Source organism: Scyliorhinus canicula, chromosome 2, assembly GCF_902713615.1.
Source record: "Scyliorhinus canicula chromosome 2, sScyCan1.1, whole genome shotgun sequence".
NCBI lineage: Eukaryota > Metazoa > Chordata > Chondrichthyes > Carcharhiniformes > Scyliorhinidae > Scyliorhinus > Scyliorhinus canicula.
This window is the reverse complement of record NC_052147.1, coordinates 11144420-11158613: the sequence shown is the minus strand read 5'-3', so window position 1 is coordinate 11158613 and position 14194 is coordinate 11144420. Positions and strand designations below refer to the sequence as shown.

The following is a 14194-nucleotide window of genomic DNA, read 5'->3' as shown; positions in this document are numbered from 1 at the left end:
CAAACTATTATATCTTGTAAGTTGAAATACTGTAATTGCTAAATTTCTACATTTGTAAATGAAATAACTTTTGAATAAAATACATTTAAAATTATAAAATAAATATTCTAACTCTTTGTGCTCACTTCCAACATGCCCATTCTCCCTGATCAGCCTGGTTGCTGCCAATCTTGCTTGCCAAACCTCCCGCTCACTGCTCATCATGGTCATCGAACCCCCCAGTTACTGGCGAACCTTCCCCCGACTGCCACTTTGCTCTCTCAAACCCCTGCTGTGAGTGAGGACTTGGGAGGCGAGTGGTAAGAGGCAGGAACAGCAGCTTTGCAGCGAGAGCAGCTTTGAATTGTAGGTCACAGCGGTAAGCCGCGAAAGGAAAGGTTAGCGAGAGTCTGGCTCGGCCAGAGATCAGAAGGGTCGGGGCAGAGGGGGGGGGTTGCCAAGATTAAAGGCAGGCGAGTTGGGGACTGTGATGGTCGGGGAACAGGATGGTCAGGGAGCTGGAGAAGCTGCTCCAAAATAGCACCAACTGGATCACACAACCAATGTCACACCTGCCATGAAACAATGTTAAAACACAACTCACAACGCTAAATGTGAATCCCCCCCCCCCCCCCCCCCCCCCCAATTAACTGACGCATGTTAAATGAAAAAACTTAAAACACTTAAAGCGAGGATTTAATGTACTTGGGTGTGCTCTAACCAGCTCTGGTCTCCTCGAAAGGCTGTGATGAAGATGCAACAAAGATATGCCACAATGATATTAGAACGTAGAAGCTAGAACTATCAGGGAAGATTGAACAGGCTGGATTCTTTTCTTTTGAAAAGAGAGACTGACGGGTGATGACATGGAGATTTTTAAATTAGGAAAGGGTTCGACAGGGTGGACATAGAAAAAATGTTTCTACCTGTGGGGAAACCAAAACCATCTTAAATTTATGCCCCCTAGTTAACAATATGTTCAATGAAGAATTCAGGATTTAACTCTTTCCCAGGAAGTGGTTCAAATACTAATAGAAGGAATAGTACAGATACAACTAAGAGTAAGCTGGGTCGGTTCACAAGGGAGAAAAATAGGATAATCCAGGGCCAGATGGGGTAGGATGATAGGAGCCACATCATAGAATTTACAGTACAGAAGGAGGCCATTCAGCCCATCGAGTCTGCACCGGCTCTTGGAAAGAGCACCCTACCTAAGCCCAAATCTCAGTTTAGTGTCCAAACTTTTTCTGGACACTAAGGACAATTTAGCATGGCCAATCCACCTAACCTGCACATCTTTGGTCTGTGGGGGGAAACCGGAGCACCCGGAGGAAACCCACGCAGACACAGGGAGAATTTGCAGACTCCTCCGCACAGACAGTGACCAAAGCCAAAGATGCTCGCACCCAATTTTGATCTTACACCACTGGTCATGTTTTATATTAGACCTTCAGGAAGTTGCAGGGCTGATATAGGGATGGCAGCCCATGCCAACATCTGCTGCAGCAACATTTTTACCTGCATCACCAAAGTTTCCTGTGTATTGCCAGGGCTGATGTCTCTACAGGTACATTACGTGCCACATTCCCCTCACATCTGCCAGTGAATTAAAAATGGCAGCCCCTCCATTTCATGCAACCATTCAATCTGATGCAATCATGACATGCGTGCAGAAATAAAGGAAACATTCTCATTGGGGTACGTCACAGAAGGCAAGATATAGATAAATCTATCCCCCATAATGAACACACAAGTGTTTTGCAAAGGTTACGATGGGATTGGCACCATGGGTATCGAGCAATAAAACCAAACTTTGACAGCTTTGTAAATGGGGAAGTTCATCAATACCAGAACGCTTGCCAGAATCCAGACCCCATATTTATTGTATCACCCTGTCAATGCTACAATTAACACAACAGCCTGCGAGTAGGGACGACCCATTATATACTCACAGCCTGTGTCTGTAGTGAAGCAGCTGGAAGGGGAACCGTTTTGATCACGCAGTGTAACAGGCAGACTGTCCAACCTCTCATTCAGCAAGCTAGTGTCAGAGCCTTCCGCCTGTTTGACAGAATTTTAAAAAAACAATCACTTTAAGAAATACGTCAGAACCTTAAGTTTAGGAAGCTTCGATCCAATACTTGAATGAGCACTGCCTCACACTGATGGTAAATTGACAACGTCGTTCAGAGATTGGCGCGATGGTAATGTCACTGGATGAGCAATCGAGAGGTCAGACTAATGCGCTGAGGACGAGGGTTCAAATCTCACACGGCAACAAAAATGTAATGAATAAACCTGTAATCAAAAGCTAGCCTCAGTAATGGTGACCATGAAACAATCATCAATTGTTGTAAAAACCCATCTGATTCACTCATCCCTTAAGGGGAGGAAATCTGCCGTCCTTACCTGGTCTGGCCTACTTGTGACTCCAGGCCCACTTCAATGTGGTTGACTCTGAAATGGCCTCAAAAACCAATTTGTACCAAACACTTTCTCGAGGGAAATTAGGGCTAGGCAACACTGGTTTTGTCAGTGAAGCCCATGCAAGATTTAAAGAAAAGGTGTGATACATTGGCTGGAGGAGCAAACGGAAAAATGCCCCACTGATTCAGTCGGAATTGCTCTTCTGAACTGTTGGATAAAGGTACATGGTGTAAATTACAGCACTGTCTCACATTAAACCTGGTTTGGGTGTGAGCTTGCAAGCCCCGAGTGTCCAAATGGTCATGTGCCTGCATCTAACGTAGGCACCTCAATGAGCACAACATTAAGAAAACTTAAATAGACACTCGATACAGATTTTTGAAAAATCCTTTCTTTTAAACAACCAAGCCATCAGTTGCTGTTTTGCCCCAACACCTGATCATTGGAACTATTTGTGAATATGCATTCTCATGTTTCTATTAAGTTATTTTTATTTTGATTAATGGGACCAGCATACATAGCCTGTCCCCAGCTGCCCTGCGGTGGTGGGAGTGGGCCTTCATCTCGAACCTCTGATGTGGGCATTCGATACAACTGAGTGGCTTGCTAGGTCACTTCAGAGGACACCCAAGAGTCAACCTCATTGGTGTGTGACTGGAGTCGCATATAGGTCAGGCCAGGTAAGGACCTTGAGTTTCTTTCCCTGAAGGAAGATTAGTGAACCCAGCCGTGTGTTTCATAGTCACTTTTACTAAAAAACAACTTTCTTTCTATTTCCAGATTTAAAAAAAACTGAGATATCATTCTCCGGGTCCCATGATAGGATTTGAACTTCGGTTTACTGGATTATTAGTCCAGTAACATAACCATTGCACTGCAATACCCACTTCACATGACTATTTTGCATATAGATCCAACAATGTAAAAACCGTCAAAAGAAAAAATTGTACCAAAAATAACCTCGGAGTAGAAAACAGCCTTTTATGTTACAATTGTAAGATTATTTCATATTGCATAACAGCACGTACAATGTGATAGTCACATTAACTAGACTTTAGGAACAACACAATCAGGAGATGTGAACTTACAACAGTGATATTCAGAATAAAGATGTTGTATGTGTTACAGGTTTTTGTGGTAATGGACATACTTTAAAAAGAGTTGCCTGGTAATTGATGCCTAAATCAAGTCTGTCTCAGGTAATATATATGTAAAGAGAATAAAATACGTCTTCCACAGCCTTTCCATAACAGTGGGAAAAAGTAACTTTTTCTTGGTCCTATTTTTCTTGGGTATCTGCTTACACCCATTCAGTAAATCAATGCACACATTTATTTTTCCTCCCTGTCGCTTGGTTACAACTAGCAGGAGAGTTGAATTCTTGCAGGACTGTTGAATTCAGGGCAGAGAGAATACAATGCGAGTGACTTTCATTGTCCCTCTCCTCACTCAGGAACATTAGGAACGGCAGTAGGCCATTCAGCCTTTGGTTCCATTTACCTGTCTTTTCCCCAAATCCTTTGATCCCTTATCCAATGGCAACACCCCCCCCCCCTCTCCCCCCCCCCCCCCCCCCCCCCCCGACTCAAAAGAAAATCCAAATTAAACTGGAAGTCTGAAGAGGTATGGCAAGTGATCTCACAAACGCCCTTTTTCACGGCTGATGAAAACTGATGGAATTACGCAGCCATTTGGAAAGGTGGCACATCACCTTGGATTGAAGAGCCGGGGGTAGAGGGCGGAACTGCAAGCTGACAACATTGGAGCATTTTCAACCAAGCTCTTTTGTTAGCTTCCCAATTCTGTTGTGACATTGAATTATGAAGATCAGTAAGCCCCAAGTTTATCCCCGTTCTGTTCTGAGTTTTCTGATCACTGCAGAGATGGCCATTGCAATTGGCTTCAATGGGGGATATTTTATGCCCTCCCCTGTGGTGAATTTGGAGGCGGGCAATGTCATGTTCTACAGAACATGTAGTTTAAAATAATTTTATAGAATCATCGAATTTATCATAGAACAAACTGCGCGGTAAGATAACTTGGATTAATTAACGATCAAACAACTCTCGTGGAACTACTGCAAATATGTCTATCTCCCAGCACGACCAACTCCCGGATCACATTGTCATGTGAATGTACCTTTAAGAAATGGGTGTTTATCAAATAGCTGCAGTGATGTCAGAGTGTGGGTGGACCTGGGTTTTGGTCTGTGGCTTTTTACTTTCATTTTGAGCAAAAAGCTGGTGTGCCTGTGTTTTAGTTTCGTTTTCAGAGTTGGAGCTGCATCCAGCCAAACAAGGTGTAATTTTGATCTCTCTCTTCATGAAAAAGAATGTCTTCAGATCACTTGCTAATTTAAAAGTGATAACTGCTCTCAGTAGAGAATTTAAATCTGCTGCCTTTGTTAAAGAGGGTAGTTGTCTTATGGATGTTGCTGGGAAAGATTAAGGGTTAATTATAGAGTACTATATTCTTTGGGGGAAGTATTTGAGTTGATAGTTGCTAAGATGTTTACTGTTTGTTTATAAAATGTTAACTGGATTCATAGAATAAACATTGTTTTGTTTTAAAAGTACTTTAGATCTCTGTTGCATCACACCTGCAGAGTGGGCCCTTGTGCTCCCCATAACCAAAATCTATTAAAAGTTGTGTCAAATGAACTCCAAGATACTCTTTGGTGTTCTCTAAACCCTGGCCCAAAACAAATTGGGGGCTCGAGGGATAAAACTCTATCTTTCGTGATTGGATTTGTTTAGTGAACTTAAAGACTGTGAGGGGTGAGCATATTTGTGGTTGCTTTTCACGTGTGGTATTTCAGTATAAGTAGGGAGTGTGTTGTGGACAATGGCTCTTTCAGAGTCTCGGAAGTTTTTGGGGCTGGAGAAGGTCACACGCAGTAACTTACGAACAGAAACTAAAACACAGACACACACCAGCCTTTTGCTCAAAGCGAAAGTAAAAAGCCACAGACCAAAACCCAGCTCTAAACATACTCTGACATCACTGTTTCTATTTGATAAACACCCATTTCTTAAAGGTACACTCACATGAAAACATGGTGATGTGATGGGGTCACAATGCCACCTAGTGGTCGGAGGTTGTGCATAATATAATGTACAAACTTACATTATGCATATCATCAACGGCATGAAATTTAATTAAGCAGGAGGGTGGCAGATGGGGGCACTGCCAGCTTCCCACTTCCACCCAATTAAATCTGTGACAAGAAGGATGACCTCACTGCCCTGCCACCAACTGAAGCCCTTAAAGAGCAATAAATCCCCAATTAGGGGCCTCATCCTGCCTCTGATACACAGATACATAGAGGGTAGGAGCAGGAGGAGGCCTTTTGTCCCTTCGAGCCTACCCCACCATTTATCATGACCATGGCTGATCATCCAACTCAATAGCCTAATCCTGCTTTCTCCCATAGCCTTTGATCCCATTCTCCCTAAGTGCTACAGATGATGGTAGTAACTCAGAGAACACGACAAGTAAAACCATGAGGGTTGCTTGTGGTCTCCTGGGCAGTTTCTTGTTCTAAGGTATGCAGTGCCTGATCAAAGGACCTGGTATCAGGGAGAGGAGAGGAGGGCACTGAGAGCCGCCCCTCCCCTTGCTGCCGATCCCCTATGTTATATATATGTATATATATATGTATATTGTATATATATATATATTACTGTAGTTGTGTGCAATGTCTCTTTAAGAATGTGACATGTGTGACATGATCATCTACTTCATGGGCTTTAGCCCTTAGTCTAGTACCAGCTTTTGTACAGTGAAGGCCTATTTAATAAACCTCTGTAAATGTTGCATTCAACCCACTTGCAACAGCAACCTATTGATTTTGTGCCGTTAGTCTGAAGTACAACACGCTGCACCTACGCCCCCCACAACTCACCACCCCTGCTGACATCACTTACCAGGGTTGCTCCGCGATCCTGGACCTACTCTGATTGGCCAGCATTTCTCAGTGGGTAGGACTGCTCACTGCCAGGAAAGTGATCCCATGTTGCATGAATGGTGAGTGTTTGGCACCGCCCTCCTGAGAGTTGGCGGGGAATGCGCCCCTAGCGGCTCAGACAGGCCCACTGCCATTTTACGCTCAATTGTGCATTGATTGTCAGCAGGTGGGACCTTGGCCTGCTCTTGGACAGAAGTCCCACCTTGGAAATCTGGAGCTCCCAGATCCCGGAGGGGGAAATCTGAAGAGGCCTTCAAATTGAGGCACCGCCTCACCCCTTCTTCTTGCCAGAGATCGAGATTGCAAACTTTTTCTGTTTCGCACCCTGCTCCAGTTGGCACCCACCAGCCTAAAAATTGAGGATGGGTGGGAAAATCCCCTGAAGTAGCATTGCGTCTGGGTCAGGGTGGGCTGGATCCTGGAGGAATCCCGTCAATGCAACTTTACACTTTCCCTGTGTCTCAGAACCTGCAGGGGGAGGGGGGAGAACGTAAGGTTCTGGCCATGGAAATCCCAGCGAGACCCTCACCGCCTAAATAAAATCCCCCCATGTAACTGGACTGAAAAAAATGTCACTCAGCGTTCCCAATTCTGAAAGCTATCAAGTGAACATTGTACATAGGTAATAAGTGAGGATGCACAGAAGACAGGCTTTGGCCCAACTCTTTGAAAAAACTATCTAATTTTACCACTGATATCTGCCTTTGCAATTACATATCAAATTGCCTTTTGTAAAGTGCCAATTGAATCTGCTTCCACCATGCTTTCACACAATATGTTCCAGATCATTATACCTCACCACACTAAAAAAATGGTCCCTTGGCTCTTTAGTCAATTATCTTAAAATTGTGCTGTCTTGTTTACCTACCCTGTCGTCAGTGGGGAATTGGGCTCAGTGATTAGTCTGGCAACACATTGAAATGTCCCTATATAAGCTACCAGCATTCTGTGGGATGGAGCAGCCTGTGGCTACCAGAGCTGGTCAGTGGCTTGGAATTCTGCAGAAAACAACTCATCTCCTGACTTCCCAAATCCTGTCCATCATCCATCTATAAGGCTCAAGTTAGGAGTGTGGTGGAATACTCTCTACTTGCCTGGATAAGTGCAACTCCATCAATACTCAAGAAGTTCGACACCACCCAAGTGAAAGAAGATTGGCACCCCACCCACCAGCTTAAACATTCACTCCCTCCATTACCAGCACGCAGTGACAGAAGTGTGTACCATCTACAAGATGCACTACAAACTCTTGCCAAGGCTCCTTCAGCAGCACCCTCCAAACTCATAACACCTGAAAATTTCCCTCCAAGCCACACATTGTCCCAAATTGGAACTATATCACCATTCCTTCCCTGTCGCTGAGTGAAAATCCTGGTACTCCCATCCTAGCAGCACTGTGGGTCTACCTACAGCGGTTAAAGAACCAGCACCTTCTCAAAGGTAGTTAGGGATGGGCAATAAATGATGACTATGCTGGAATCATCCATATCCAAGAACAAATATAATTCAACATCTTCATGACAGGTTGGAAGAGGAGGTCTTGTTGCAATACAGCGATCAGCTCACCTCGATGGGCGTGGAGGCCAACAAAAGGTCTGGGAGCAAAGATGGAAGACCTTGACAATAGATCCAGGCGGTAGAATTCGAGAATCGTGGGCCTGCCTGAAGGAGTGGAGGGCCCGAGGCCGACGGAGTACTTTGTCAAGGGGTTGGCGTTGCTGTTGGGGGAGGGGGTAAGACCCCTCTCGTTATGAATTGGATCGGGCTCATCAGTCATTGAGGCCTAAATTGAATGCGAATGAGCCGCCAAGAGGGGTAATTTTGTGTTTTCACAGGTACCATGTGAAGGAGAAGGTCCTGAGTGAACGGGAGTGTGGTGGGGGGAGGGGCCGCGGTCATTGGAGCCTGGTCGAACAGGTTTCGCTGGGCCTAGGAGATGTGAAAAGTCGGGGGAGGGGGCCGATTCTGGGTGAGGTGTTTTCAAGAGGAATTGGATGGGGTGGGAGATCGTGGGAATAGGGGAGGGGTTTGATGGCAACAAAGGGACAGGGCAGACCAGGGCGAGTGGGCAGGGCCCGGAGTTATGATGATGGTGGATGGGGTGGCGGGGGGGGGGGGGGGGGGCGGGGGGGGGGCGAGAACCCCCCCCCCCGGTCAGAATAGTTACGTGGAACATGAAGGGTTTGGGGTGGGGGGGGGGGGGGGGGGGGGGGGGGATGTGAAGAGGTTGAGGGTCTCTACACACCTGAAACGCTTAAAGGCTGATGTTGTTATGCTACAAGAGACTCACTTGAAGGTGAAAGACCAGATGAGTCTTAGGAAAGGCTGAATGAGCCAGGTATTTCACTCTGGGTTTGGACAGTAGGACTCGGGGGGTAGCAGTTTTGGTGGGCAAGAGAGTGAGATTCCAGCACGGTAGCACAGTGGTTAGCACCGTTGCTTCACAGCTCCAGGGTCCCAGGTTCGATTCCTGGCTTGGGTCACTGTCTGTGTGGAGTCTGCACGTTCTCCCCGTGTCTGTGTGGGTTTCCTCCGGGCACTTTGGTTTCCTCCCACAAATCCGAAAGTCGTGCTGTTAAGTAATTTGGACATTCTGAATTCTCCCTCAGTGTACCTGAACAGGCTTCGGAATGTGGCAACCAGGGACCTTTCACAGTAACTTCATTGCAGTGTTAATGTAAGCCTACTTGTGGCAATAAAGATTATTATAGTTGGAGAATGTGGTGCTGGTCTGGGGGTGTAGATATGTAATAGTAACAGGGAGGTTGGTGTCTTTGGCAAGAGTATATGGCCCTAACTAGGATGGTGCAGGGTTTGTGAGGAAGGTGCTTGGGATCATTCCGGACTTGGATTCGCACGAGCTAATAGTGGGAGAGGACTGGAATCTGGTACAAGAGTGAAGGATGGATAGGTCTCAGCCGTGCTCGCTTGCCCAGGCAGGGGGGGTTGGGTGGAGTTAAATGGATCTTTGGGCGGGGTGGACCCGTGGGGGTTCTTGCACCCGAGGGAGCTGGAGTATTCGTTTTTCTTATTGGTGCACAAGGTCTATTCGAGGATAGACTTTTTCGTAGTTGGGAAGGCATTGTTGGCTGGGGTTAGGGGATCAGAGTATTCAGCGATAGCATTGGGTGGACATGGTTCTGGAGAAGGGGATAGGTCAGAGGCTGGGGTGGAGAATGGATGCAGGGTTGCTGGAGGACAAAGGTTTTGGTGAGAAGATCAGGAAAGTTATTGAGGAGTACGTGGGCTTTAACTGTATGGGGGAAGTATGACAGGCGGTGGTATGGGAGGCCCTGAAGGCGGCAGTGAAGAGGGTGGGGGTGATATCGTTTAAGGCCAAGATGGATAAAGAGAAGAGGGAAGAGCATCAAAGGCTTATAGAAGAGAAGTTGGAGGTGGACAGGAGGTACGCAGGGTATACAGACCCTTTTAGGCAGAAGGAGGGAGCTACAGGCTAGTTTTAATCGGTTATCCACGGGGAAGGCAGTGCGCCGACTGAGGTGGGCGAGTGGAGCAATTTACGAATATAATAATGGGGAGAGGGCGGGCGCATGCGAACAAGCTAACTTTGGAGACAGGCTGTGGCAAGGGCAATTGTCCAGGTGCTGGTTAGGACAGGGAAATTGGTGGTGGCACCGGACCAGATTAATAAGTGTTTGAGGAGTTTTATGAAAAATTGTATAGATCGGAGCCACCGGGGGAGGATCAGGGGATGAGGGAGCTCCTGGATAGATTGGAGTATCCAAGGTTGGAGGAGGAAATCAGGGCCAGATTGGTGGGGTAACAGGAGGGGAAGGAGGCAATTGGGAGGATGCAATTGGGAAAGGTGGCAGGGCCAGATAGGTTCCCTGTGGATTATTTCAAGAAATTTTAAGACAAATTGGCGCTGCTGATGGTGGGGATGTTCGAGGAGGCAATAGGGAACAAGGTGTTACCACAAACATTGGGGTAGGCCTTCATCTCCCTACTGTTAAACAAAGATAAGGACCCGGTGGAGTGGGTCGTATATGCCTATATCGCTACTGAATATAGACGCCAAGATACTTGTGAAGTTGCTGCCGGCTCGGTTGGAGGGTTGCCTCCCGAAGGTTAAGGGGAAGACCAGATTGGGCTTGTGAAAGGACAGCAGCTATTTTCAAATATTAGGTGATGAAATGTAATCATAACACCGGCTGAGGGAAAGGAGACATATATGGTGGTTGCGCTAGATGCGGAAAAGGCATTTGATCAAGTAAACTGGGGTATTTGTTGCCGGTTCTTGAGAAATTTGGGATCAGGCCGAGATTTACGGAGTGGGTAAGGCTATTATGTAAGGAATCGAGAGCGAGTGTCTGCACAAACAACGTGAGGTCGGGGTACTTTGCTCTACACAGGGGGACCAGGCAAGGGTGTCCTATGTCCCCTCTGCAATAGTGATCACTTTGCATTAGTGATAGGGCCTTTGGCCATCGCTTTAAGGAATTCGGGACTGTGGACGGGAATAATACTGGGGGCATGGAACTTAGGGGGCAGAATTCTCCGTTTCTGAGACCAAGTATTGATGTCAACGCAGAATTCATGGACTTTCACGACAGCAAAACTGGCGCCGCACCTGGACTGATTCTATTACTGTTAAGAGGCTAGCACCGTCGCCGTGGGAACACAATCAATTCCAATGAAAAACGGTGCGGGATTTGGGAGCCCGTGATTGACATTCAGGAGGCTGACAAGCTGCAGTCGCACATACACATTACAATCTCCACACACACTCACCCCAGTCAACAAGATGGCACCAATTATGCTAGAGCGCGTCCATACAGCTGATGGGCCAACTGGGGCCAATGGTCAACCAGGGAGGTAGCCTAGGACTGACACATATACAACCCGTGGCACTAAGTTCACAGTGGGCAGTCATCGGCACGCGCAGCTGCATGGCTGCTGTGCCGGTTACAGCAAAGGTGTTCCAACTCCGTCCACGTCAACCCCACAGCCAACCTCCTGGCCCCCCCGCCAACCCTACAGCCCACCTCCTGGCCACCCCGCCAACCCCACAGCCCACCTCCTGGCCACCCCGCCAACCCCACAGCCCACCTCCTGGCCACCCCGCCAACCCTACAGCCCACCTCCTGGCCACCCCGCCAACCCCACAGCCCACCCCTCCAAGCCCACAGCCCACCTCCTGGCCACCCCGCCAACCCTACAGCCCACCTACTGGCCACCCCGCCAACCCCACAGCCCACCTCCTGGCCACCCAACCAACCCCACAGCCCACCTCCTGGCCACCCCGCCAACCCCACAGCCCACCTCCTGGCCACCCCGCCAACCCTACAGCCCACCTCCTGGCCACCCCACCAACCCCACAGCCCACCTCCTGGCCACCCCGCCAACCCTACAGCCCACCTACTGGCCACCCCGCCAACCCCACAGCCCACCTCCTGGCCACCCAACCAACCCCACAGCCCACCTCCTGGCCACCCCGCCAACCCCACAGCCCACCTCCTGGCCACCCCGCCAACCCTACAGCCCACCTCCTGGCCACCCCACCAACCCCACAGCCCACCTCCTGGCCACCCCGCCAACCCCACAGCCCACCTCCTGGCCACCCCGCCAACCCCACAGCCCACCCCTCCAACCCCACAGCCCACCTCCTGGCCACCCCGCCAACCCTACAGCCCACCTCCTGGCCACCCCGCCAACCCTACAGCCCACCTCCTGGCCACCCCAGCAACCCCACAGCCCACCTCCTGGCCACCCCGCCAACCCCACAGCCCACCTCCTGGCCACCCCACAGCCCACCAACTGGCCACCCCGCCAACCCCACAGCCCACCTCCTGGCCACCCCGCCAACCCCACAGCCCACCTCCTGGCCACCCCGCCAACCCCACAGCCCACCCCTTCAACCCCACAGCCCACCTCCTGGCCACCCCGCCAACCCTACAGCCCACCTCCTGGCCATCCTGCCAACCCCACAGCCCACCTCCTGGCTACCCCTCCAACCCCACAGCCCACCTCCTGGCCACCCCGCCAACCCCACAGCCCACCTCCTGGCTACCCCTCCAACCCCACAGCCCACCTCCTGGCCACCCCGCCAACCCCACAGCCCACCTCCTGGCCACCCCGCCAACCCCACAGCCCACCAACTGGCCACCTCGCCAACCCCACAGCCCACCTCCTGGCCACCCCTCCAACCCCACAGCCCACCTCCTGGCCACCCCGCCAACCCCACAGCCCACCTCCTGGCCACCCCGCCAACCCCACAGCCCACCTCCTGGCCACCCCGCCAACCCCACAGCCCACCTACTGGCCACCCCGCCAACCCCACAGCCCACCCCTCCAACCCCACAGCCCACCTCCTGGCCACCCCGCCAACCCTACAGCCCACCTCCTGGCCACCCCGCCAACCCTACAGCCCACCTCCTGGCCACCCCAGCAACCCCACAGCCCACCTCCTGGCCACCCCGCCAACCCCACAGCCCACCTCCTGGCCACCCCACAGCCCACCAACTGGCCACCCCGCCAACCCTACAGCCCACCTCCTGGCCACCCCGCCAACCCTACAGCCCACCTCCTGGCCACCCCGCCAACCCTACAGCCCACCTCCTGGCCACCCCAGCAACCCCACAGCCCACCTCCTGGCCACCCCGCCAACCCCACAGCCCACCTCCTGGCCACCCCGCCAACCCCACAGCCCACCTCCTGGCTACCCCTCCAACCCCACAGCCCACCTCCTGGCCACCCCGCCAACCCCACAGCCCACCTCCTGGCCACCCCGCCAACCCCACAGCCCACCTCCTGGCCACCCCGCCAACCCCACAGCCCACCTCCTGGCCACCCCGCCAACCCCACAGCCCACCTCCTGGCCACCCCGCCAACCCCACAGCCCACCTCCTGGCCACCCCGCCAACCCCACAGCCCACCTCCTGGCCACCCCACCAACCCCACAGCCCACCTCCTGGCCACCCCGCCAACCCCACAGCCCACCTCCTGGCCACCCCGCCAACCCCACCTCCTGGCCACCCCGCCAACCCCACAGCCCACCTCCTGGCCACCCCGCCAACCCCACCTCCTGGCCACCCCGCCAACCCCACAGCCCACCTCCTGGCCACCCCACCAACCCCACAGCCCACCTCCTGGCCACCCCGCCAACCCCACAGCCCACCTCCTGGCCACCCCTCCAACCCCACAGCCCACCTCCTGGCCACCCCGCCAACCCTACAGCCCACCTCCTGGCCATCCCGCCAACCCCACAGCCCACCTCCTGGCCACCTCGCCAACCCCACAGCCCATCCCGCCAACCCTACAGCCCACCTCCTGGCCACCCCGCCAACCCCACAGCCCACCTCCTGGCCTCCCCGCCAACCCCACAGCCCACCTCCTGGCCTCCCCGCCAACCCCACAGCCCACAAACTGGCCACCCCGCCAACCCCACAGCCCACCTCCTGGCCACCCTGCCAACCCCACAGCCCACCTCCTGGCCATCCTGTCAACCCTGTAACCCACCTCCTGGCCACCCCACCAACCCCACAGCCCACCTCCTGGCCACCCCGCCAACCCCACAGCCCACCTCCTGGCCACCCTGCCAACCCTGTAGCCCACCTCCTGGCCACCCCACCAACCCCACAGCCCACCTCCTGGCCACCCCGCCAACCCCACAGCCCACCTCCTGGCCACCCCGCCAACCCCACAGCCCACCTCCTGGCCACCCCGCCAACCCTATAGCCCACCTCCTGGCTACCCCGCCAACCCTACAGCCCACCTCCTGGCCACCCCGCCAACCCCACAGCCCACCTCCTGGCCACCCCGCCAACCCTATAGCCCACCTCCTGGCTACCCCGCCAACCC

General features: G+C 51.8%; 1 protein-coding gene across 3 annotated transcripts in view; it reads right to left on the bottom strand.

Moving 5' to 3' along the window:
• LOC119950823 (centrosomal protein of 128 kDa-like) overlaps nucleotides 1-14194 on the bottom strand; it is a 410606-nt gene that overhangs the window by 3546 nt on the left and 392866 nt on the right. For all 3 annotated transcript variants that reach the window (XM_038773666.1, XM_038773649.1, XM_038773659.1), the window contains one exon: nucleotides 1932-2040. In XM_038773666.1, coding sequence (XP_038629594.1) covers nucleotides 1932-2040 — 109 coding nt within the window. The remainder of the gene's footprint in view (nucleotides 1-1931; nucleotides 2041-14194) is intronic.